Genomic DNA, 27,798 nt, shown 5'->3' with positions numbered 1-27,798 from the left:
CACATAAAATCATAAATGTTATTTAATGTCAAAATTGTAGAGCTCGTCAAAAGAACCAAAGACTAGTTGATCCAAACCAAGGCTTTTATTAGCAAAAGACAGGAGCTCTTCACAGGTGGCCAACCAGTCCGGAATGATCCGACCTGGCTAGGGACACAACCCTTTAAGGCCCAGACAGTAGGCGTGGCTAAGCTCTCAGCCAATCGCTGTAAGCACAGTCATTACACTTTAGATACTGTAACTATATACATTGGTGATAGGTCTGTACTATCACATTCACCCCTTCTTGGAAAACTGACCCTGGGGTGGAAGGGTTGAAGAGGGAGAAGGGGAGGAAAAAAATGAGGGAGAGAATGAATGGAAGGGGTAGGTTAAGGACTGTAGCGGTCAGGGGGTCTGACCATCCGGCGTGACCGCCGTGGTGCCGGGATTGGGGTCACTGGAGTGGTGTCGTCAGCAGGCTCGTCAGGTGCGACCACTCCTTCGCTCAATTCCCCAGCCGTATTGCCGGCAGGGTGGCCCGGGTCGTTGGGGTGCTGTTGGTCCTTCTGTTCTGGCACGGGGCTTAGGGAATAAGGAGTTGGAGAAGGTTGGGTTAGGGGGGTTGCTGGGCCTACTGCGTCCTGAGCTAGGTCCCGCACCGAAACAGTGTCCTCCCGCCCGTCTGGGAACTCAATGTAGGCGTAATGCGGGTTCTCGTGGAGTAGAGTCACTCGGTCGACCAAGGGGTCATTCTTTGAGTGCCGGACGTGGCGTCACAAAAGGACGGGGCCAGGGACGGTGAGCCATGCGGTACAGTGGTTCCTGATTCGGATTTCCTTGGGAAAAGGAATATCCTTTCATGGGGGGGTGGCATTTGTTGCGGTACATAGGAGGGAGCGGATGGAGTGTAAGGCACTAGTGAGAACCTCCTGCCAGTGAGAGGTGGGGAGACCTTTAGTCCGGAGAGCCAGTGTAACCACTCTCCAGATGGTGGCATTCTCCCTCTCGACCTGGCCGTTACCGCGTGGGTTATAGCTAGTGGTCCTGCTTGAAGTGATACCACACTCCAGAAGGTACTGTTGCAGATCTGCGCTCATGAATGAGGACCCCCTATCACTGTGGATGGAATTGGGGTACCCGAAAATGGCGAAGATACTGTGAAGGGCCTGTATCACTGAGGTGGCGGTGGTATCTGGGCAGGGCACAGCGAACGGGAAGCGGGAGTACTCGTCGATGGCAGTAAGGATGTAGTTATTACGGTTGGTCGACGGTTGGGGCCCCTTAAAGTCTACGCTAAGACGCTCGAAGGGGCAGGTGGCTTTGATAACGTGGGAGTTCCCCGGACGGAAGAAGTGGGGCTTGCATTCAGCGCACACCGAACAGGCTCGGGTCATGGAGTGAATCTCCTTGACTGTGTAGGGTAGGTTGCGCGCCTTCACAAAGTGGGCAAACCTAGTGACCCCTGGATGACAGAGCGCCTCATGGAGTTTCTGTAGTCTGTTCATCTGTACGCTGGCGCACGTCACCCTGGAGAGCGCATCAGGTGGGTCGTCCTTTGGTGCCTGCCACATTGACCACAGCCAGTGGGCTGATATCGCCTCAAACCGTGCATCTTGGCGCCTCACAGTTCGGCGGGCAGCAACCTCCTTTGAAGAAGACCACAGAGCCCACCTCACTGACAAAAGACAAAGGAGGAAATACCCAACACCCAACCCCAACCCCAACCCCAACCAACCAATTTTCCCTTGCAACCGCTGCAACCGTGTCAGCCTGTCCCACATCGGACTTGTCAGCCACAAATGAGCCTGCAGCTGACGTGGACATTACCCCTCCATTAATCTTCGTCCGCGAAGCCAAGCCAAAGAAAGAAATTTGTATATCTCGCTAAAAATAGCTCCACTCATTTCAAAAATCCGGAAACAATTCCGCACAAGCAAATAATTGTATGTGTACAGCAACCAACTTCCAATATCAATTCCACACTGTTGAATTACTTCTGAACTGTAAACATTTATGTAGGCAAACAAAATTGCAAACAATTTGAACGTTTATAAGTATAAAAAATGTCAACTTCAGAATCTAATTGGGCAGAAGTAGCTGGAAATGTGGCAACATCAAGGAAAAGAGCACGTTCATGAATGAGAAGATTTCAATTACATTTATCATTTTTAGCAAAAGAGGCTGAGGATACAGAAGATGCTAAATTCTTTGTGCATACTGTTACAGAGTTCTGTGTTGTGTGGTTTTATGTTAAAAAGTGACAGTTTCCCTTAGAGAGCCAAGGTGAAAGTGGACTGCTGAGAGAGTGGGAGACGGACTGAGCATGTGCAGAAAATGATCTAAAGATTTATGGACTTGGATGATAAACCACCACTGGGGGTGCTGTGGAGTGGAAGGAGGCCCAGAGCATGAGTTATGGTCTGGAGGACAGTTTAGAATGTTGGGATTTCAAAAAGGGACGAACATTCTGAAGGCAGCCAGAACGATCTGGACCAAGCCAGTGGTTCCTCTCTCTGCAAGCAACACAAGAAGACTACTTCAAATTTTGTGCTCTCTCTCTCTCTCTCACTCACAAAGGTCTTTTGGCTTCAGTTTACCAAACAAACTGAATTTTGTTTATGATCTTTGTTTCAGTTGAGATCGAAGTTTTGTGAGTCTTGTGTGTTTTGAGTCTAAGTTTTTCTGTGGGCTGGTTGGAAATATAACTTAGACTTTAATTACATATGTTATATTTAGGCTGGGGAATTTATTAGTTTTACACCATTATAGAAAGTTGTATAGTCACTAGTGGGAATTGTTATAAAAGGGGGGGGATTTTGAATTAAAGTTTGAAGGTGAATTTTTTGTGACATGCCTTCTTTGTGATTGCTGGTTTGATCTTGTAACAATATTTAAAATAACTTCTGACTTTAATGAAAGACATCCAAAAAAACATAAGGGCATGGGAGAGGCAAGGAAAATATTTTTTAAAAAAGCTATGTCAAACACCATCTCCTTTCCACAAATTAGTGTTGACTCTGTCCAATCCCATCATTATTTTCCAAATGTCCCGCTATACCTTTTATAATAAAATTCCAGAATTTGTCCTGCAACTACAGTACGTTTCCGATTATCCGAGATGCTTGGGTCTGGACGTGTATCAATTAACTGCATTTTCCGGATATCTGAGAAATGGCTTTAAACAGTCCAGTTTAAGCAGCAGAATACTCATATCGCCCATCGCGGATCCCAACACCTCCCCACCACCATCGCCAGACCTGCCCGGGGGCCTGAGGTCTCTGCTCCGATCTCCAACACCTCCCCATTGCCGTTGTTGAACACATCCCCACTCCTATCCCAGCCCAGTAGCAAATAACAAGGGAAGGTTCTTCAAGCATGAAATTTTCTGCTTACAAAAATAAGATAAATGCAGGAACATTCAAAATGGTGATAACAGCGTGTCAGAGTCCCACTTGAGTTTGACAGATTTTTTTTTTTAATCAAAAATTTTTCCAACATATGACGTCATGTCGCCGCCGAAAGTTTTTGTGGATAACTGAGAATTTTGGTAAAATGGTTTCCGGATAATCAGAAATGTGCTCTGACTCGTTTATCGTTGCTAGTTTCCCCCTTCCCTTCCCTTTATGCAAGCAACAGGGTTGCATCACTCTCTTTCAATCTGTGTGAATGCATTCTAGAATTTGTCACCATGCGTCCATTCTTTTCAACGCTACCTCTTCCAAAATACTGTGGTCCAGACCAGCAGGCCTGATGAATTTATCGGCATTCTGCCCCATCTGAACTAAGCCCAATTACTTTCATCTTCTCATTCACCCCAAACCTATTTTTCACCATAACTCCTCCAAAGAATAACATCGAATACTTAGTGCAAAAAAAACCCAAACTGCTGGAGAAACTGAACAGCTCAAAAATCACATTTTTGGTGGCGAGTGGAGTGGGGGTGGGTAGTTTGCCCATGTTTTGGGTGAGACCCATATCAAGAGAATTGTCCTCCCCCACTGCTCCGGTAGGTACAAAATTTCAAATATATTTATTTTCTGCCATTTCTATTCTCCACTATGCATCGGACCAATCTTAACTTTTATTGACCTTCCCTTTCTACTGAGCTATAAAAATTTTCACTGAAATTTTTAGGTGTCTGGCCACTTTATTCTTGTATTTCACTTTCCCTTTCCCTGTCAATTTCTTAGTCTTCCTTTACTGAAATCTGAAATTTTATCATTCTGGTCATATTTTTAATAATTTTCCTTTGATCCAAAACTATATTTAACTCTTCCACTGGCAACAAGTGAAACATTTTTCCTGTTAGGGCTTTGTGTGTTAAAGGGTATAAACTAGTTCTAAACTACATTCCAAACAAGTTCTCAGTAAAAGAAGGAAATACCAAATCCTTAGATGCTATAAAAAAGCTCAGAGGGAAAGCACATCACAATTAGAGAACCACAAGTTATTGAGGACAGACAGCAATATTTAAAGTTCAAATTTATTGCCAGAGGGCATACATGGGCAGCACAGTTAGCGTAAGGGGCTCATTGCTATTACAGCGCCGGCGACCGGAACCGGGGTTCAAATCCCATGCTGTCTGTAAGGAGTTTGTACGTTCTCCCTGTGTCTGCGTGGGTTTTCCCCAGGAGCTCTGGTTTCCTCCCAACGTTTGAAACGTACTGGAGGCTGTAGGGTAACTGGGTGTAAATTGGGCAGCATAGGCTTGTAGGTCAAAATGGCCTGTTACCATGCTGTATGTCTAAATTTTTTAAAATTTAAAAGATATCACATACAACCCTGAGATTCCTTTTCCTGCAGGCCAGACAGAATTTCTACTTATCGGTAGTGTAAGGAATACTCAAGAAAAGATATGCATCCAAAAGAGAAAAAAAATGTAAACAAACTGACTGTGCAATACAATTCAATAATAACGTGCAAAGTAATAGTCTTTAAAGGGTCTCTGATTGTCTGTTGTTTAGGAGTCTGGTGGTGGATGGGTTGCAACTGTTCCTGAAGTTGGTGATACAAGACTTGTGGCGCCTATACCTCTTTTCTGATGGCAGCAGAGAGAGCGGTTAGCGCATCGCTGTTACAGTACCAGCGACTGGGATTCAAAACCTGCACTGTCTGTAAGGAGTTTACATTCTCAGTGTCGGGTGCTCCAGTTTCCTCCCACTACTCAAAGGGTTACCAGGGTTGTAGGTCAATTGTGTGTAATTAGGCCACATGGGCTGAAAGGGTCTGTAACCGTGCTGTATGTCTCCATCTAAATTTAATTATGAAAAAAAGAGTACGTCCTTGGTGGAGTGCATTTCTGATGATTGCTGCTGCTGAGAGCAGCATTCCATGTATATTTTCTTGCTGGTGGGGAGAATTTTGCCTGTGATGTACTACCTGGACTGTACTACCTTTTGCAGAGATATTGGCGCCCTTATGCCAGGCATGTATTATAGAAATATCATGTCCAACCAACCAAAGTAGCAGAGGGAGAATTGCTCAACAATATAGAAAAGATGGGAAATATTGAAGAAATTGGATGAATTAAAGGTGAATTGGAAGATAAATGGAATGGATTTCACTGTGCAAAAAGCAAATGTAGTTAAATAAGTATTTTTTTTGTCTTCAGGGAGGATGAAGGAAACCCTGAAAATAGTAAAGAGCAATAGTAAATAAGGAGGTCAAAAGAACTAGAAAACTAAAAGTGTAAAAAATATGATTAATTCAAAATTCCACAGAGAAACTATAGACATTATCCAGACAGCCCATGAGTTAAAACATTGGAATCTGTTATTAATGAAGGAGCAACAGGGCACTAGGAAGGTGGTACAAGAATTAGGCAGCGTCTGCATGGAAAATAATCTTTTATGTATCATTTGGATTCTGAGATTGTAACTTGCAGAATGGAGTCTGAGGAGTTTCGGCATGACATCAAACACTTCCACAGTTGCGGAAAGTATACTGATTGGTTGCATCGCTGGATTGGAAACTCGAGGGCACAGGAATGCAGGTGGCTCCAAAGTCACTACCATAGCCAGATCCATCACGGGCTCCAAACTCCCACCCATTTAATGCATCTATGTGAGGCCCTACCTCTTGAGGGCAGCCAACCCTATAAAGGATCTCCATCACCCTGGTCATAACCTCTTCTCACTGCTACTTTCAATAGAAGGTACAAGAGCCAGAAGGCCTACCTCTAGGTACAAGAGCAGTTTCTTTCCAATGGCTAACAGGTTCTTGAACCTCCCCTAGTTACACTAACCATCAACACTCCGACACAAAAGGATTGCCGCACTATTGCTGCCCCTTTTATTGCACTAGGATAACTTTTTTTTGTATTTATTGTCTCTTTTTAATTCAATTAAGCATGCTATTGTCATGGGGTATTTTTAGTTGTTCATGTAATTTTTTTTAAACAGCGCATGTAAATTGTACAATGTATGTAACAATAAATTGGTTATCAGATGCAGCGAAAAAATGGTTCTGATGGAAAGGCCTTCATTGTGCAAAACGTCACACAGGAGAGTATAAAACAATACTGAAGGTGTAATATTTGCAGGGGTTGAGAACTAACCCATTAGCAGAAAATACAGAGTATCAACCATGTCCTTTTCAGGTTGGAAGTCTGTAATCTGCAAGTTGACACAAAAACAGTGCTGGGCCACAGATTGTAATATTTCAAGATTTGATAGTAATACAAAGCTACTTGGAAGAGTGGCTAGAAGGAGAATACAAAGGAAGTTGATGGGGCGATAAAAGTTTCACTGAACGGGAGAAGACAATGAAGAGGAGATATAATGTAGAAAAAGACAAAAGCTTCCTCTTTGACAGAAAAAAAAATACAAAATCAGAGCAAAAAACTTCTTTAGGAATTCAGTGGATCAAACAGCAATTGTGGAATGAGACAGTTGATATTTTGGGCTGGGAATCTGCATCAGGACTGAGAGTGTAAAGGGGAGATAGCCAGGATAAAAAGATAAGGAGATAAGGGGAAGAGTGAACTGGATGAATTGTGCTTTAGCACGGATGGGGTGGGGGGGGGGTGCAGTGGGAGTAAGGTTGGAGACTGTGCCAGAGGCTCAAAGGTGATGTGTAGAAAATAAAGGGACCACACATTATGAATTTTGAACAAAAATGAAATTGATTAATGAAAGAAAATACAGGAAGGATGGTAGGCAGATGGGAACAACGGGGAAAGAGGATTTGGGAACAGGGGAAGGAGTGTGGGAAGGTAGAGGAAAGGTTAGAAAGGAGGGGAGAGAGGATATTGCATGGATCAAAAGGCAGCACACTAAAGTAAAGGGTCAACCAATTGTTATTAATTCCCATATATTGCTCCACCCCAAATGTATTAGTTCATTTCTCTTGATTAATTTAATTTGACTGTGCAGTGGCTCACCAGAGGCTTGATAATCACTCTGCAATTATGTCATTTGGAACGCGCGGGGTTTTAAAAATGTCTTTTACTGAACTTCGACGTGACTTCATCTGATCATTTTCTCTTTCTTAATTTCGCATTGCAATGCAGCTGCTACAACTGTCTATTATTGGCCCATAAGTACTGAGCTTTCTTTTGATCTTACAGAACAAAATGTTCATGCCTTTTCTTTCAATTTCACTCCTTTACTTTTGATTTTCTTGCAGTATTTCTAGTGCATTAAGCTCTCCATGTTTGACATACTTTCTTTTCTTCCCTCGTCTGACCTTCAAGCACTCAGGAGGTCCTTTATTTGGAAGTACAACCCTTTTTCCTTATAGGAATGTATTCCCTGAACTCCCTGAATCTCCTATTTAAATCCCATTATTCTGCAACCTATTTACCTTCTTGTAACAGTTTCCAGTCCACTTTTGTGACATCAGTTCTCAGTCTAGTAACATTTGCCTAGCCCTAATTGATTGTTCTCCAGGCAATAAAAGACATATAGCAACACGGAGTTCGCAAATCAATGCAAGTGATATTCATCTCCTTGACGATATGAAGGAATTGTCAAAGTAGATGCAGTATACATTGCACTTTATTATTTTTCATATCTATACTGTAAACTGTTCCTGATTCAATAGGCAAAATAATTAGTGCAGTGACATCCAGATAATGAAAATCACTGGTATAACTGCAAATATAGAGAATTAAATTTATTACAACTCTGTAGCATTATCAGAAACCTTGACAAGCATAGTAATTACTGAAATATTTTATCAAAAATGATAAGACACACACTCTCAAAAACAAGATTGATAAATTTTCTTTGTAAAAAGAATATATCAGTGATGTTGAACACGGATAAAACATCAAATTTCTACATGATAGCTCTTAATTTTTTTGTTTAGTTAAAGGCAGGATGGAAATTATTCAATATACAAGAAACAAAATAAATTCCCACATGTAGTTGTGATCTGAAGCTAAAAAAAATCTTTGCATTTTTCAGAGTTACATAGAATGTACTGTAAAAGCATCTTAGCAAATAAAGAAAGCAAAAACTTACTTGACATACTGGTATGCTTGGATCTCTATTGTATGGTGGAAGGGATCCTCTCTCTGAAACTTTTCCTGAAACAAAATTTACCAAAGTTAGGAGAGGAGATTATTGATACACAAGATCATCCTGCACAATGAGAGAACAATGAACATCTTTTTGACACCCAACACTGATTAATGGCCCAAAATAATGTGACATAATTAATGCTAAAATTCAGAGCGAAGTCCTTGATTTAGGAACAAAATTAGGCCATTAGCTCGTCAAGTCTGCTCCACCTTTCAAATCATTCTTGTGCCTTCCTATCATAACCTTTGACATGTTTACTCATCAAGAATCTATCTACCTCTGTTTAAATGGACCTAATGACCTGGCCTCCATAGCAGTCTGTGGCAACAAAATTCCACAGATTCACCCTATGGCTGTAGAAATTTCTCATCTCTGTTCTTTATTCTGGGGCAGTGCCCAATAGTCCTCGACTCTCCCACTACTGGGAAAATTTTCTCCTCAACATTCTGTCTAGGCCTTGTAATATTTGGTTTCAATGAGAATCCTTCTCATCGCAACTGCAGCAAGTATAGGCCCATAGCTATCAAACACTCATCCCTTGAAATCATTATTTGAAACCTCTTCAAGATCTTCTTCAATGCCAGCATATTTGTCTTTGGATTTGGAACCCAAAACTGCTCACAAAACTGTGGTCTGACCAACACCCTGTAAAGCCTCAGCATTACATCTTAGCCTTTATAGTCTAGTTCTCTCAAAATGAATGCTAACTGACTCAACCTGCAACCTAACCTTCAAGGAACCGTATACTCAAGCTCTCAAGTCCCTTTTTGACCTTTCGCCATGTTGAATTTTCTCCCCATTTAGAAAATAGTCTACTTCTTTATTTTTTCCACCAAAATGCATGAAAAATCTCTTCTCTGTGCTGTTCTCCCAAACTGTCCAGGTTGCCCTGCAGACCCCACACCTAATAACCCCTCCACATTAATTTGTATCATAAACAAATTTGGCCACTAAAAAAGAACATCTGTACTTATGCATTAAACTGCTGGTACTTTAAAACAATACAGCAAGGGGTCACATAGGTGAGAAAGAGCAAAGTGCCATGAATATGTCCTGGAGAGAGACTAAATAGATTCCAGATGCTGGCTTACAGGACAAAAGAACAAATCAGGAAAACAAACCAAGCTGTTAATTAAATTATTTTGAACAAGTCCAACACAAGTCATTTCCTTTTTCCTTTAACTAAACATGTGACTCTTAGTTACACAACCACACTGCATTTCTTTGAATAGCAGATTCTTTAATGAAGTCAATCCTTTGCAGAAAAAATGTGAAATTTTACCAAAACTTTAAATGAAGAATCAAAGCTGCATCTTCCCCATTTCAAAGGATGACATGAAGCCTCAACCATTTTCTAATTCTCCAGTGAAACAAAGTTGACTGTCATGGTCAGCTTCATTATTCAAGTTATGCTCAGTAAATGATTTAGCACCTTCTGTTTGGTTGTCAACAGGTAGTCACAAATGGGAAATTAATCTTCACAATTGATGGTCTTTGTGTAAATTGCTACGATATCGTTACAAGAAAAATTTGTGATGCTACTTTAGAGTTCATAACTGTAAAGCAAGTTTAGATTTTAGATGCTTATCAAATAGAAGTATCATTTTGGATTTCACTGAAGCCGTATGCATGCCAGGCCCACTGATCAGCTTAAGTTGGCATAGAAGAAAGAAAAACACCACACTATAGGTTCACATTGCACTGAATTTATCTCTGAAGGCTGATGATAAATTAATTTGGAACACAGAAATTGTTGCTGCATCGGCAAAATAAGCCACCTTCACCTTGGAAAAGGTCACCAACACTGAAGACAATTTTTCCAGCAAATTCTAGCATTGATTGTTGAGCTTCATTTCTGAATGCAATGAGAACACGTACCAGATTTTGACGTTTTAAGTCAGATTTATTCAAATGGCAATGAGAACAATAGAACACATTGTTCACAGAACAATACATCACAATAAGGTCCCTTTGGCCCAAGATGTTGCACTGACCAATGTAAACCTACTCCATGTCCATCTAACCCATCTTTCTCACACAGCTCATAACCTCCATCTTTCTGATATCCATGTGCTCATCTAAGAGTCTTGTACAAGTCTCCAGCAGCACTCCTGGCAATGCATTCAAAGTTCAGATTTATTGTCAGAGTACATTCACGACATCACATACAACCCTGAGATTCTGTTTCCTGCTGGCCAGGCAGAATTCCAACTTATCAATCTCTGAAAACTCTACTCAAGAAGATATATATACAAAAGAGAGAATTGTAAACAAAGAAATGTAAACAAACTGACTGTGCAATACAGAAAAAAATATTCGGTGATAAATAATGTGCAAAGTAAGAGACCATAAATGAGTCTCTGACCGTATAAGTTGTTGGAGTCTGATGGTGGAGGGGTAGCAACTATTCTTGAACCTTATGGTATGATAATTGTGGAGCCTATACCTCCTTCCTCAAGGTAACAGCAAGATAAGATCATAGATCCTTGATGATTATTGCTGTTCTCTGGCTGCAGAGTTTTCCTGTGGATTTCCTTGATGGTGGGGAGAGTTTTGCCAGTGTTATACTGGGCGATGTCCACTATTTTTTGCAGGGCTTTCTGCTCAGAGATACTGGTGTCCTAATACCAGACCATAAAGCAGCTGGTCAGCATACTTTCCACTACAAATGTGGTTTGCCACGGTTTCTGATGCCATACCGAACCTCTGCAAATTCCTGAGGAAGTACAGTTGCTGACGTGCCTGTACTTTGAGGTGCCCATCACCCTCCATAAAAAGAAACTACCTCTGACATCTCACCTAAGCTTTCCTCCACTCACCTTAGATATCCTCCAGTATTGGCCATTGATAAAAATTTATACTAACATTGTTGTGTGATAAATACAACTTTTTTTTGCTGAAGAGTGTTACAAACATTACATTCACAATTTAATGAGGCACATGGCAAAAAAAAACTAGATTAAAAACACCCAGGGACAAAAAGGATGGCCTCATTCACATGATTTAAAAAATGCAAATCTAAAATCTAGTTCAAAAACAATCTTGTGACCTAACCAAATATCACTCAAAATGAAAAACTGGCTGGATTCGGTATTTATTTGAACCAGTGAGGGCAGTACTGGAATGCCATAATTGGTGTCAGATGCTCTATGTCAGGATACCAGAGGAAGTGAACAAAGTGCCTTGCTCTCGATTGCTACCCAATGTTGCACAATCAAGTCCAACTTAACTGCAGTCAAAAATCCTCCTGGGCCACAGAAAAGGCCAAAACAGAATGACAATACCTTTGCATGAAATATAGAGCAATGTTGATATATATAATTATATATAATTATATCTATAGAGCTTGTGTTTATGAAGCAGTGGAGTACAGCGCCAGCGATCAGGACCTGGGTTCGAATCCCGTGGTGACTGTGAGGACTTTGTAAGTTCTCCCCATGTCTACATGGGTTTTCTCCCGGCAGCTCTGGTTTCCTCCCACTATTCAAAACATCAATTGGACGGTAAGGGCTCATGGGTCGAAAGGGCCTGTTATCGTGCTATATGTCTAAATTTTTTTTTAATTCTGTTGTCGCTGACCTGCCAATCAGTGATCTATTTTCTTCTTGATTGAGTTTTTCCTGAAATTAAGTCACCACCATTTTCTAACAACTCTGAATGATTTTTTTTCCTGAATTCTATCTTAGAAATACGACAGTTATAACGTACTCTGGGAAAAGAACCCAAAAGTAAAAAATTTGATCACTACTTAGGTGGTAAATTGGACAACGGTTTATACACAAATGAGTCGTAGTTTATCTCATCTTCAATTTTAATTTTATTGCCAAAACCATTCCAAGCATATTTTAATTTATTGTGAAAGTGTTAACTGCCTTTTGCCAGAATCTACAGCTGCTGGACGAACCCACCTTTCCTTCCATGCCAAATTACCCATTCAGCTACGAACAATGAGAAAGCAGAGTAGGGGAAAAGTAACAAGTTCAACATGCAACATTAACAATAAACTGCAGAGATCAGTGACAAAACAAAGTCAACCCAAGCTTCAGCTGATCACCTCCAAACTCCACCCCTCCAAAAGATTTTGGATGCCTCTGACAATCAAAGCACACACTGTTAATCGTGATTTTAATTTTGAATTGCTAATATTATCTTTGCATTAAATTTTTTAAGTAAACCAGCCATAAGCAGAACCAGTCAATGTCCAAAATGTGTATGGATCTGAATTACATAATGCTTATTCCAAACACACAAGTGTTGCTAGTTGTTCGCTTGCAACAGGCAACTTGTAAGGACGTAGACAACTACAATAAATATTTTTGCAGCACCTCAGGAAAATGAAATGACTGGGTCAATGTTTTGAACAAATAACCAAGTATTTTCATCAGAAAAAATGCACAATTATTTAAGGATACAGAAAGAGACCATAAAAGTTTATCCACAAAGACAGCAAAGTAAAAGCATACCATTTCTAAGATCTGTACTTAAAAGTGCTGGAGAAATGCAGTGGGTCCCTTAGCATCCATAGGAAGTAAAAGGTGTCGATGTTTCGCACCCTCCCCCCTCCAATTCTCAGATCCAGCTGAGCAGTGAGGACTAAATGGATTGCTCTTTTAAAAGCCAACACTGTTTGAACTGCTTCCTGCTATTTTATTTTACCATTCCAGTACAACAGGAACAAGACTCCTTCTTGATAAAATTTAGGGACTTTGTGCTTTATCTTGTCTCAGCCCAAAATCTCAACTCTCCATTTCCCTGCACAGATGCTGCCTGACCCAATGAGTCCCTCCAGCAACTTCAGATTCGAGCATCAGCAGTCACATGAACTAAAATTCAGTCTTGGAATACTTTTATAACATTTACATTTAATAATGGATTAAGCAAATGCAATGATTTCAATTTCAGAATTACTGAACACCAACCTAATAATGAAAAATTAAGGAAAATATAAACAAGATTGGTATAAACGTTTGTCACATCGCCTTTATCATTCATACCATACTCGCACAGTAAAGACGAGATAGGGTTTCTCCAGGACCACAGAGCCTACTTACATAAATATAGGTTTTAATAGTAAACACATTAAAATATTAAGGCGTGTACAGTAAAAGTCCACTGTACACTATCCACATATGTTCTGGGAATTCAGGAGCTTAGAGCTTGGGGAGAAAAAACTGTTGCCCAATCTGGAAGTGCTTCGGTACCTCCAACCAGAGGTAGAAGGGGTCTTTCACAATGTTTATTACCTTTCATCTGCATCATGTTGTAGATGTCCCTCATGGTAGGAAGAGAGCCCTTAATGATCTTTTCCGCTGTCTTCGCTAACCTCTGCAGGGTTTTGAAGTCCAAGCTTCCAAATTAGGCAGTGATCCAGTTGCACAGGATGCTCTCAATACGTCCTCTGTGGAATGTTGCGAGGATGGAGGGTGGGAGATGAACGTTCCTCAGCCTTCACAGGAAGTAGAGGTGCTGCTGGGATTTCTTGGCTATGGAACTAGTGTTAAGGGACCAGGTGAGATTCTCCGCCAAGTGCACACCAAGGAAATTGATACTCTTGACATCCTCAACTGTCAAGCCGTCAATGGTCAGCAGAGCATGGTTTCCCCTGGGCCCTCCTGAAGTCAACAACCATCTCTTTTGTTTTATTAACATTCAGATACAGGTTGTTGAGTCTGCACCAGTCTGTTAGCCACTTCATCTCATTTCTATACACTGACTTGTCATTCTTACTAATAAGGCAAACCACGGTCATGTCATCAGCAAACTTGATGATGTGGTTCGAGCTGTGATTAGTTGTACAGTCTTGGGTCAGCAGATTGAACAGCAGTGGACTAAGCACGCAGCCCTGGGGGGGGGGGGGGCAGGGGCCATGCTCAGTGTGATGGTCTTTGAAGTCCTGTTACTGATCAAGACTGCTTGAGCTCTCCCCAACAGGAAGTCAAGAATCCAATTGCAGAAGGAGGTGTTTAGATCCAGCAGGTTCAATTTCCTTATCAGGTACTGAAGTATGATTGTGTTGAATGCTGAGCTGGTCAATAAATAGCATTTGAACATACGAGTCTTTGTTTTCCAGATGGGGGAGGACTTGATGGATGGCCGTGGTGATTGCATCATCTGTGGAGCGGTTGGATCTGTATGCGAACTGCAGGAGGTCTAGTGACGCAGCAGGGGGTTGATGTGCCTCATAACGGGCCTCTTGAAGCACTTCATGATGATGGGCGTAATGTGATGGGGTGGTAATCATTGAGGCAGGACATGGACAACTTCTTCGGCACAGGGACAATGGTGGCGGCTTTGAAGCGTGTGGGGACCACAGAGCTTCTCAGGGAGATGTTAAAGATGTCGGTGAGAACATCTGCAAGCTGAACCTCACATCTCTTGGGGACTCTGCCGGGAATGTTATCTGGTCTGGCAGCTTTTCATGGGTTGATTTTGCCTAACTATCTCTTCATAGCGGCCACTTGGTCATTTGGAGGCGAGGTCTCCAACAAGTCCAAATGAATTTAAGTCAAATCATTTACATCCCAAACTACTCTGTGTAACTTTCAATACCACTTTTCATTTAGTCCTTATATTCCCACCAATATGCCACCACATTGAATTAATAAGGTCATCTTCATTGAACTTCCAATTCCAACCAAAATTCCTTCAAAAACAGTTGGCAATGGTGTTTTCTTCCCATACATCTATACTAGAGACCCAATGAGAACCATTGGCATTTATTTTGTGCTCTCCTCAAAATTGCTGCAACTGTTCAGGTTCTCAAGCAATCTCAGCATTATTATTTCTTTCAACTTGTGAAGCAAATGACTTTAAAAAGAAATCTTCTATTTTATTTGGATCACACTTGAATAATTCATATCACTTGTAGAAAGGACAAATCTAGCCCAACATTCATCTAATTTATTCTTCAATTGTATAGAAAAGGCTATCTCGCAAAAAAAAAAATAAAGCACCCTTAGCAGGCTTATTTAAAAAATTGAGGGAAGTGACTAAAACCAGAAGTTCAACAAGAGCAAAGTGTTAAGGAAGTATCCTCTTTGGTCTCAGCAGACAAATCTTCATCATCTGAGAAGAAAAATAGAGGGTTATGGGTGTGAGGTAGGAAAATGTTAGATTGTCATGAAATAGGTTTACATAGGTCAGCACAACTTCATGGGCTGAAAGGCCTGTCCTATGCTATAATGTTCCAACACAAATAGACTATTTACCATTCCCACTTTAAAATCAGTTTTAGAGTTCAATTACACAACAGTTGACCTGTACCAAAACTCTCTTCGCACATATTGCACCGTAGGCTTACACACGCATCCAAGAAAAAAAAAATCAATTCATCTTTGTTTCCAATATTTCAATTGGGAAATGGTGTTACTATTCCAAACATACTGTGACTCTCAAACTCATTCTCATATTGAACTTTTTCCTTTTTTGACTGCAACATTCATAGACGTTTAGACAGATACTCTGATAAGGTAGATAGGGATATGGGTTGAATGCAGGCAAATGGAACTTGATCAGCAGAAAAGTTGGTCTGAAGGAGGAGCTGTTTCTGTGCTGTAGAACCTATTATTGAAGATTCCCAATAATTACACCCAATACACAAGAGCTGGAGAAATTTGGCAGGTCACACACATCCATAGGAAGTAAAAGCCAGTCAACATTTCAGGCCTGAGCCCTTCAATTGGAATGTGGAATGGAAACGTTGCGAACGTTGCGAAGGGCTCAGGCCAGACACTTTTACTTCCTATGGATGCTGTGGAATCTGCTGAGTTTCTCCAGCATTTTTGTGTATTACACTAGATGCCAGCATCTGCAGATGTTCGATTACTCCCATTAATTTCATTTGTAATGTCTACAACCAAATGGGGGTTGTAGGTAAAATTGGAGTATTTGGATAGCACGGGCTCATGGGGCAAAAAGGCCTGTTACCATGCTGTATGTCTAAATTTTAAAAACTGAGTTTGTGAAACTTAAGACTTTCACAAATCAGTTGGAGAACTGTGCCCATGTCATCAAGGTAGCTCCTCATTCCCACCTCCACAATGAACTTGGACGACAGATATGCTTTCTGGCAAAACCTCCCACCTCTCTCCTGCTTCATCAATTTGTGCAATTGTTATGTTTTTTTCCCCTTCATCTCCATGTCCTCCAAGGGACCTCTATGCGTCTTACAAATGAACAGCCTAAAACCTTGTAACTATTTTTCTCTTCCAGATACTATGTGGCTTGCTGAGTACTTTCAGCATCTGCAAATATTTATCTATCCTTTTATTTTATCTCTTTATCTGTCTTGGCATATTGTGGTAATTTAAGGTATACAATTTTAGTTGGTATCTCTTACATCACCCATATGGCTGCATCAAGCAAGAATTTTGGTTCATCTGTGCATTGTACATGTGCATACAACAAACGCTACTCATTCTCATTGCTTTACCTATCTGCTGCTCAGGTGTTGATCATCATGTTTTCCGCTGTTGGATACCAAACTTTGAACACCCTTCCCCAAATCTTTCCACCCATCTCCTGTCCTGTTCTTTGGTTAGAATGATATAATACACTGTTGGGCTCTTAACATTTTGTAAGATATATAAATGACATGAAGACACAAGATATATTCACTAAATAAGATGATAATATGAAGATAAAATAGAAAAGTAACGTCAAAAGGACACAAGGGGTCTGCAAAGGGATATGGACTGAGTGGACAAAGATTTCGCGAATCAGATATAAAGTCAGAAAATATGAAACTGTCCGCTTTGGCAGAAAAAAAATAACTTATAAGACAGCAGCAGACTGCTTGGCTCGAAGATGTAGAGGGATCTGGATATCCTCCTGTATGATTTGCAAAGCATAGGTACAAGTAATTAAGGAACACTAAGATCCCTCAGGATCTTGGATAGTTGTGCCAAATTGTTATTTGTCATTTTACCTGAAAAAGATTTAGAAACTAAACAATGCAGGCAAGAATATTTGGAAGGCTCTCTCTGAGAATGAGAGGCTTTTCCTACCATAGTGGCTATCTAGTTTGGGCCAGTATTCCTTGAAATTTGGAAGTACAATGGTTGCCCTTACTCAAAGGCACAAGACACTAAGGGAGCATGACATGGTATATGCTGGTAATTATGGTAGAGTCTCAAACAACAGAACTCAAACAGATGTTTTTTAAAACAAAAGGAACAAAGAAATTTCTTTGTGCAGAGGCTGGTGAATCTCTAGTATTTTCTACCCTTATAGTTGGATCATACCAAATATTTATAGTAAATATTTGAAGTGTAGTTTAGTTGATAGATCAAAGAATAAAACAGTACAAATAAATGGCAAAAAAAAGCCATGATTACATTAAATGGAAGGGCAGGCTTGAAGTCCAGCCTCTGCTCCTATGAGCTCGTCAACTTTATCCACTTTGCTGCCAATTTCGACGCCGACCTCAAATTTTCCTCGTCCAACTCGAGCAGTACTCTCTCCTTTCTTGAGCTCTCTGTCTTCATCTCGGGAGACAAACTCTTAACAGGACTTTTTTTTAAACAAACCTACCAACAGCCACAGCCATCTCAACTACACCTCTTCATATCCTGTCCCCTGTAAGGATTCCATTCCTTTCTCACAATTCCTCCGTAGCATCTGCTCCCAGGATGGTCTTCTATGCCAGATCATGCAAGGTGTCCGTGGCTTCCCCTCCACTACCATCAACTCGGCCCTCACCCGAATATCCTCCATTACCAGAACATATGCCCTGCCCCAAGCGCAACAAGGACAGAAATTCCCCTTGGCCTCACCTACCACCACACTAACCTCCAAATCCAACATATCCTCCACCATTCTGCCACCTGCTACATGATCCCACCACCCAACACATCTTCACCTCCCCTCTCCGCCTTCTGCAGAGACCGCTCCCTGCATGAGTACCTCGTTCACACCTCATTTCCCACCAATTTCCCACTTGGCACCTACCCCTGTGACCACAGAAAGTGCTACACTTGCACCCACATCTCCTCCCTCACCATCATTCAGGGCTCTAAACTGTCCTTCTAAGTGAAGCAACACTTATAGTCTCCTCTAAGCAGAGAAACTGGATGCAGTGTGGGAGATCACTTCATTGAGAACCTCACCTCTATCCACCGCAATAGTGGGGATCTCCCAGCTCTCCTAGTGTCAACTCATTTCAATTTCCCTGCCCCAATCTTATGCCAACATGTCTGTCCATGGTCTCATGCTCTGCCAGACCAAGACCATTCGCAAATTTGAGGAACAATATTTCATTCCATCTGGGCACCCTCCAATTGGATGGCATTAACATCGACCTCCAGTTTATGCTAGGCTCACCCCTACTCCCACATCTATCCCTTTTTTCCCCTGACTCCTTTCCTACAGCTCGGCATTCACCAACCCTTTCCCGATCATTTCTCACCTTTCCTCCCCTGTCTTATTATCAGCTTTTATCTGTTGGCCTATGGTCCTCCTCCGCCCTATCTTTCCTTCACCTCAGCCTTTTAATTCAAGTGCCTGCCTGATTTTTGCACATCCCTTGAAGAAGGGCTCAGGCCCAAAATGTTGGTTATATATTACTTCATTTGGATGCTGAGAGACCTGCTGAGTTTCTCCAGCATTTCTGTTTTCATTGTGAACGGAGGAGGAATCTTATAATAATAGACTATTCATAAGGTTAAATGCCTCGGTCAAGAATAATATTGGGGCATTTACATTAAAGTTAGTGGAGTTAAAAAAAATTTCAAACTCAGCCTATATTTCACAAACATCAGATTTCACTGATTCAACTTAAGCCATAAGAAATCAAAAAAGTGTTTACAATAAGGTTCAAAATCCTATTTGACCGATTTTTTTAAAAAAGCAGTCGTTTTCACATTGTAAACAAAAATTAATGCTCTATGGAAAAAAGGAAATCCGGTTCTACAAATCTACAAGCATTACAACTATAATAAATTATAGTGAAGCTAGAGGCAAAATTGCATCCACACATGACAATCCATTATCTGTGTCAAGTTAATGTTCCATGTTGAGCCATATGGCATGGGTACTACATATAATGAAAATTCCTCAAACTTGTTACAATCAGCAAATGCAATCATCCAAAAAAAACTGACAAACAGTTTTGTGTTTCATTTATTTTCTTCACATCCGTGGCAAAATAAAGCAGGAAACAGGGCAGGAAAAAGTGGGAGTAATTCAAGAGGGAGCTGGGTAAAAATGCAGACGGTGAACTTTTAATACACAAAGTTCCAAGGAAATCAGACTCAGCTGCAAGTAGGTCAATCCAATGCAATAAATAGCACATTTAGTAACAGTGCAAATGTACTAATATGAAACAACAGACACAGTGCAGGCCTAAAAGGATAGCTATGCGATGAACTTCATTTTCCAGTGAGTGGGTTCATGTATTTAAAAGTTGCATGCAACACATTACACATTTTAAATATTCCCCAAGAGGATAATACAATTATCTGGTGGCAGTCTGGAATTTCAGAAGCAAATCTGAGGTAGCACAGTGAATTTCTAACTGCTCGTGACAAACTATGTCTACCATGTATATACATTTTAAATAAAGAGAAGAATGTTCTATGTAAACTAACCGCACAATCCAGATGAATTCACATCTAAAAAGAAATAAGATTGTTGATTAATATTTTTAATTAGAAAATTGCAATTAATATCACTATCTCACTAATTCAAAAAAACATTATATCCATTATGTGCAGGTCACAGATAGAATTAAGAACTCCCAGAAGCCTATTGTACCTGACAGTAGACCTCACATCAAGCATATCTGGAGCCTACAACTAGAGCAGAACTACATTTCAGCCCCCGCAGTGACAACAATAAAATGCTGAGAAAACACACTATTGAATCCTGAACTCAGCATCAATTTCTGTTAATTACAGCCTTGTCAGCAACGTGATTATTCAAACTGCTCATGCAAATGTTAATGAGTTCTTATTTGCATATTTATTTTTTCCCTTTGTTGAAATGTCATTGATTATTACATTCTACGATGATGAATGCTACTGCTGATGTGCTCTGATATGTAATTAGTCATTAGGTGGAATGAATAGATCAATTATGAGAAAGGTCCAAGATTAAGCAATATAAAACAAGAAATACAGATATAAAGCTCATTTTTTAAAGAAGGAAAACAACTCTTCAAATCAAGGCCATATGCACCTCCCTTTCAATAAAGTGCCGATTGCATGTAAAATGTGCACTACAGGAACATAAACATTTAAAATGCAATTTTAGCTACCTTTCAGATGACAAGATTTTACTTTTATTTTATCTGCAATCTTGGAAAATTCATTCCAAAGTTATATTTTCACACCAGCAAGATTAGGGCCTTGACAATCCTTCATTTAAGGAAAGCATCATTTCGCCTTTAGAGCCGCTTACTGTTACCATCCTTCAGCCAACACATGACAAAAAAAATTACTGCAGACCAGATGGGAACATTCCACATGACCAAACCAATCAATCACCTCCAAGGGGCGCAGGTGCAACACAGCCGTGTAGCAACACACCATTTCACAGTCTATCGGGCACGAACACATGGTCACCAATCAATGGCACCCCGAGGACCTCAGAAAGGGGGAGGGTCTCTCACGTCTTACTGGTCCATGCCTGATGACTTCATAATCACACATCATTTCATTCACTGGAGGATACAAAACATCAAACTAATAACCTTCCACTGGAAATGGTCATGTTGTGCATGTTAATAAAGGCACTGACAGTGAGGAGCCAGTCTCTTCCTTACAACCAATCCACTGCACACAAGACAAGCAACACAAACTTAAAAAAGAGTCGCACATTTTCCCTTAGAAAGGAGAGTGAATTTACCAATAAAAACTTTAAAATAAATCTATCCAAAGCAAAATGAAAATAGAATAAGACATATGTAAAAAAATCCAAACTTCAACTTTTCTAATGCACCCAGAGTAACTACTTACCTGAATACAAAAAGGAAAAGGAAAGATGAACCCTTGTCTGAAACTACTGATGGGAATTTTTGAAATAAAGTACTTGGCGATGCTGGTGTGCAGAGGTGTTTATTTTTGACAGATACTTGCATACACTCCGTACATTTCTGAACAGGTTTCACCAACAGCTGCACGTGGAAGAACTCAGCTCAACACCCTCAGAAGTTTTAGGATCTTGAAGCTCAGCCAGCTGAATAGTATTCTGTAGTTTCCTCACATTTGGTTTGGGCAAACCCCTGGTAAAGAACCTATGAACTCATTCATGGGCAGGGAAGAAAAGCAAGTTTATGCCTCTAATCAAAAGCACACAGAATTTTAACTACTGGTAATTTATCTACTTTTAGTTGATTCTATTTTCTAAAATAAAGTGGACAAACTATTTTTAATTGTTTCAGAATATTTATACTATCAAAGAGGCCATTCAGCCTATCGTGCTCACTAATCAAAGGGCACCTTTCCCAGCTAACCCATCACCCGATAGGACCAGTCCACGGGTCACTCTTGCTTCAGTACATTTTAAATGAGGGTTTCAGCTTTGTCATCCTTTCAACTACCTTCTGCTTTTTAAAATAAAATTGCCACAACTCCCTTCTACCAATTACTTTAAATCCTTGCTCCTTTGTCTGACTACACAAAAGGAATTTTTTTTTCTTTTTTTTTTAACACGGGGAACTTTGTTTCAGAGAAAATCACTTCAGCCCACCCAATCTTTTATCATTGTTTCAACCTTCAAGTCTTGGCAAAATTCTCTGTGCCCTCACTGACATCACATCTTTTTAATAATGTGGTGGCCAGAAGAGCAGTATTTAAGTTTCATCGAATTGATGTTCCATACAGTTATTACTTCTCTGTTTTTACATTATACAATAACCACTCTATTGACGAGTCCCGCTGCCGTCAAGTGAAATTACATTTCAGGATCCCTTGGTTCCTCCACACCACCCAATAGAAACCCAGTTATATAATCACTTGCCCTATTAATAATATAAACATATTTTTACAATGTGTATCGATGATTTAGATTTGGGTTAAATGGTTTTGTAACTAAATTTGGAGATGACACCAAAAGGAGCAAGAAGTGTTGAAGAAACCGAAAGGTTGAAGAGAGACTTAGACAGTTTTGGAGAGTGGGCGAAGAAATGGCAGATGAGAGACAATGTTGAGAAATGTACAGTTGCACGTTTTGGAAGAAGAAATAAACAGGCAGATTATTATGTAGTGGGGAGAAAATTCAAAATTCTGAAGTGCATAGGGATTTAGGGGTCCTCGTGCAGGATACTCTAAAGCAGGAGTGTCAAACTCAAATTCACGGAGGGCCAAAATTAAAAACTTGGACTAAGTCGAGGGCCGAACTAAATATTTATTGAAAATTTTCAACAACATCAGCATGTTTTCTCTTCTTTCAACATATGTAATGTTAAACTTTTTCTTATTAAAAGAAATGTTTAATAATAGTTTTGGATAAACTCTTTCATTGTCATTGTCATTGGCCCATTTCCTTTGGAGATCTGAAACTATGCACATGACGAGTCAATGAGGGATGATTAAAGCAGTGGTCTTCAAACTTTTTCTTTCCACCCACAGACCACCTTAAGCAATCCCTTACTAATCACAGAGCACCAATGGCACAGGGACGCGAGTAGAAAGAAAAAGGTTGAGAACTGTTGTATTGTGGTAACTCCACATCTGATTAGGTTAATTGTTAGGCAAATGGTCAGAGAAGGACCCCCCACCACCCCAAGAAAGGCTTAAATTACAGGAACAAAATAAGCTTCCGTCTCACTGCTCCCAATCTTACACACAGTCCTGATGTGGAATGTGGGGTCGCAGCTCCACGTTCACCTGAGTTCAGGTGCTGCCTGTGTGGAGTTTGTACGCTCTCCCCTTGTCTTGGACCAACAGGTCGGTCGCCTGACGAAGGCACCCGAACCCCCCGTTGAAACGCCGGCGTCCGGGGCGGTGGAGGAATTGGCTGAGAAGAGCGCGTTGCTCCCACCCCCCTCCCATGGTTGGAGAGGGATTAAACTGCGATCTCACGGCGCCGGGCTCGTCTCCAACAAAAGGAGCAGGAGGCAGGGTCCACCACGCACGGAGCGAGGGGGAAGGCATCGCCAACGAGATGTTCGATCCGGCGTCGCCACTGAAGCGCAGACCCAGCGAGAATGGTCCCCAACTCCAGCCGCGTCTGTGTGTCCGGGAGCCGGGAGGGCTGAGTGCGGCGCTCCGATCCCCGGGATTTGGGACTCTGAGATCCCTCCACGCCTCCGGCATCTTCATTTTCACCTTCAGTGTGAATGCGCTATACTGGCGCGGCGGCCAGCGGGCCAACTCTAATATATATTTAATATGATCTTGCGGGCCGAATTTGGCCCGCGGGCCAGAGTTTGACGTGTGTGCTCTAAAGGTTGACCTCTAGCTTGGATCCGCGGTAAAGAAAGTGAATACTATGTTGGCATTCATTTCAAGAGGTCTGATCATTGGGAGAGCTTAAGGAGGAGATTGTTAGGCATCTAATTAGTCAGAGTATCAAGGTATGTGGGGAAAAGACCGGAAATTGGAACTAGATGTGAGAGTGGTTTAGCTCATGGTGAGAGCAGACTCGATGGGCCAAATGGCCTACTTCAATTGAGCTTGTGATTTCACATCCCCAAATGCATTGTTTCACACCTCCCTGGATTACGTTTGGATGATCATTCCATCCACATCTCTACAAAGGATAGGAGAAAGTGTAGTTAATGGATTCCTCATGGAAATCATATGTTCCTGGACTCAAAGGGTGAAATGAAAAAATGTCTGTGAAATTTCCGTACAGTAGTATAAATGTTGAACATATCACTATTGACTAATTGAAGAGATATAAATGACAGCTCACTTAAAACTGGATTTTTAGAATGGGTAGGGACATATATAAAGAATGAAATTTATAAAGACATTCCAATTTCAATAAATTTTAAAGTTTATTTACTTTAACATGAAGTCATCAAGTTTCCAATGCTGCAGTGTAAAACATAAATTTTGTCACATTCAGGAACCAAAACCTCCCTCAACTCTAGTTTTGCCTGGTTGCACCATGAATAAAAATACAAATTGAACCAGCTTCATGAGACTGTGATAACATAACTCACCTCCAAAATAACTGCTCCTTCATAAACCTGAACAACCCAGGGTTTTGTTTAACTCAATGGTAAATGCTTCATGTTCTACTACAGAATTCAAAGCTTACATTTTTTTTAAAAACATGCCTGCAAACAAGACAAAGGACTCAATACCTGCAAGTGAGCTTTTTTTTAAAAAAAATTTACAACTGGACCCATATAAACTCAAATGAACTGGATCCAAGAAACTCGGGGGAAAAAAAAACCAATGAATAAAATGGAATCAAGAGGTCTTGAGACTGAAGGGTGAAATAAATACATATTTAACCAACACTAACTGGTCATTTGGAACAAAAGTATCTTGCTCTTTGAACTTTAAGGATAAAACGTACCAAGGCATCAATCTGTGACAAATTATGCACCTGTGTGTGCTTGCTTTAATCTTGTGCAACATCCTGCATTGTTCCAGAACAGAAAACCCACACGCCTATTCTTTTCTGGTGATTAACCTGACAAGCATATTCCCCCATTTCTTCTGATCTTGTTCCCCTCGTCTAAGTGTTTTCTTATATCCCTCTCTTTCTCTAAATCAACCCTTCATTCACTAAACTTTCACTTCAGATCAAGTGAACACACAACAAAACTGCAACATAATGCACCATCATTCCTTTGCTACATCTATTGCATGAATTATCCACTTACAAAACAGAACATTTTATTGAATTTTCTAGAAATTCTGCAATATTACCCTGCAAGCAGATCATCTTTAAAAGGAATGCAGCTAAATATTGTGCAATTCAACAAATCATTCTAAAATGTTTTCCACTGGAATACCAACAAAATTATTGCAATTTCAAAATATCAACCCTTCACCCGTTGAAAGATATTCAAAGTCCGACTGCACAAAATCTTAAATGTTAAATATATTTTCTGTCCATTTAGGAAATTACAGACATCATGGAGTCATACCATACTTTCCACAATTTATTCTCAATTATGAGGATCATCGGTACTACTTTCTATCAGTTGCTTCAATACCCCCTTAACCCTCCAGAAGTTCATTGATGCAAGCTTCCACAGCCTGACAAAGGATATCTAATGCAGCTATCTATGTACCAGGCAAACAGAGAAAATGGTTAAAGAGCATGCTCAAAGCTTCCTTGAAGAAACCCAACATCCCAATGACTCTGAGAACCTCTGATTCATGGTCCAGGTGGAGAGGCAACATTTCAGACTATTTTGAGATAGAGGTCATACAGAGTTTCTCTGCTCATCATTTTACAAACCATCTATCCAAAACCTGCCTCATTTCTGATTGGAACGATCTGGTTCCAATAATAACCATCGTAGAATCTACAAAGCCATCCTCAATCCACTAAGACATTCATTCCTCAGTATGGGGAAAACGCAGCACAAATTAGAAGGTATGAAACACATATAAATGAAACCATTGCAAGAAATACGTAAAGGTTATGCAACACCATCATAAGGCAAGTATAAATCAAAATCAAGGTTTTAGCATTAGCTCTGCACACCCATTTACAATGGTACTGTAAATATTTATTGTCAGATTTTAAATGTATCTTCTAATTACCCATTAAAGAAATCTTTAAAATGTAAAACTTCAATTATGCCCCAAATTAAATATTTCACACTATTTTCAGGTGCTATTACTTTGACCAAAAATTAGCCAAAGAGCTCTACAGCTTAAAAATCATTTTCAAATTAGAACTAATTTTTATTTAAAAACTGATCTTAATTTAAAAATCCACCATCAGCACATTTCTTAAAAAATTGCCATCACCAGGATCACTTATTTCTGACTCAAGGGACACTATAAAAATAATAAACACTAAACATGTTACTTATAAAATATATTTCTAGAAAGATTAACACAAGAAAGTGCTGGAGAAACTCAGCAGGTCACGCAGAGTCCAGGGGAAATAAAAATGCATAACCAACGCTTCAGGATGGAGCCCCTCATCAAGGTATGACTCTAGAAAGACTAAATACGTACTCCACGGGACCAAACAAAAATAGCAAGTTTTAACATTTTCTAAATGAGAAAGCATAATGATTTTTCTTAGCTTATCTATTGGAATATTTCTCTCAAGTCAGATAATGCTTAATTGAATAAAATGAAATTAGATTTATCATATCAATGTTTTAGAACTTTTTGCATTCAACTTGGTTATGTCCCGAGGTAAAGCCTTTTTGGATGGATTTAGGGAATTTCTTAGAACAAGTTACAGACATCTTCTTTGGCTTGGCTTCGCGGACGAAGATTTATGGAGGGGGTAAAAAGTCCACGTCAGCTGCAGGCTCGTTTGTGGCTGACAATTCCGATGCGGGACAGGCAGACACGATTGCAGCGGTTGCAATGGAAAATTGGTTGGTTGGGGTTGGGTGTTGGGTTTTTCCTCCTTTGCCTTTTGTCAGTGAGGTGGGCTCTGCGGTCTTCTTCAAAGGAGGTTGCTGCCTGCCAAACTGTGAGGCGCCAAGATGCACGGTTTGAGGCGTTATCAGCCCACTGGCGGTGGTCAATGTGGCAGGCACCAAGAGATTTCTTTAGGCAGTCCTTATACCTTTTCTTTGGTGCACCTCTGTCACGGTGGCCAGTGGAGAGCTCGCCATATAACACGATCTTGGGAAGGCGATGGTCCTCCATTCTGGAGACGTGACCCACCCAGCGCAGCTGGATCTTCAGCAGCGTGGACTCGATGCTGTCGACCTCTGCCATCTCGAGTACTTCGACGTTAGGGATGAAAGCGCTCCAATGGATGTTGAGGATGGAGCGGAGACAACGCTGGTGGAAGCGTTCTAGGAGCCGTAGGTGGTGCCGGTAGAGGACCCATGATTCGGAGCCGAACAGGAGTGTGGGTATGACAATGGCTCTGTATACGCTTATCTTTGTGAGGTTTTTCAGTTGGTTGTTTTTCCAGACTCTTTTGTGTAGTCTTCCAAAGGCGCTATTTGCCTTGGCGAGTCTGTTGTCTATCTCATTGTCGATCCTTGCATCTGATGAAATGGTGCAGCCGAGATAGGTAAACTGGTTGACCATTTTGAGTTTTGTGTGCCCGATGGAGATGTGGGGGGGCTGGTAGTCATGGTGGGGAGCTGGCTGATGGAGGACCTCAGTTTTCTTCAGGCTGACTTCCAGGCCAAACATTTTGGCAGTTTCCTCAAAGCAGGACGTCAAGCGCTGAAGAGCTG

General features: G+C 40.7%; 1 protein-coding gene and 1 long non-coding RNA gene across 17 annotated transcripts in view; one reads left to right on the top strand and one right to left on the bottom strand.

The window, feature by feature from the left end:
- Positions 1-20,359, top strand: part of LOC138749479 (uncharacterized) — a 51,603-nt gene extending 31,244 nt beyond the window's left edge. Inside the window, exons 3-4 of one of the 2 annotated variants that reach the window (XR_011348681.1) lie at positions 14,578-14,849; positions 20,219-20,359. This is a non-coding gene — a long non-coding RNA (uncharacterized lncRNA). The remainder of the gene's footprint in view (positions 1-14,577; positions 14,850-20,218) is intronic. The other variant, XR_011348682.1, reaches the window with a different exon arrangement.
- tcf12 (transcription factor 12) overlaps positions 1-27,798 on the bottom strand; it is a 354,049-nt gene that overhangs the window by 156,677 nt on the left and 169,574 nt on the right. For 11 of the 15 annotated variants that reach the window (XR_011348679.1, XM_069910856.1, XM_069910855.1 and 8 more), the window contains exons 6-7: positions 20,093-20,116; positions 8,448-8,512 (exon numbers count right to left, since the gene is read on the bottom strand). Coding sequence is in view for 14 of the 15 variants with exons in the window: in XM_069910856.1 (XP_069766957.1) it covers positions 8,448-8,512; positions 20,093-20,116 (89 nt within the window). In the remaining variant the exon portion in view is untranslated. The remainder of the gene's footprint in view (positions 1-8,447; positions 8,513-20,092; positions 20,117-27,798) is intronic. The other 4 variants (XM_069910859.1, XM_069910863.1, XM_069910858.1 and 1 more) reach the window with 3 other exon arrangements.

The sequence above is a fragment of the Narcine bancroftii genome, chromosome 14, assembly GCF_036971445.1.
Source record: "Narcine bancroftii isolate sNarBan1 chromosome 14, sNarBan1.hap1, whole genome shotgun sequence".
NCBI lineage: Eukaryota > Metazoa > Chordata > Chondrichthyes > Torpediniformes > Narcinidae > Narcine > Narcine bancroftii.
Note: the sequence above shows the minus strand (reverse complement) of the source record. Positions and strands in the feature narration are given on the sequence as shown.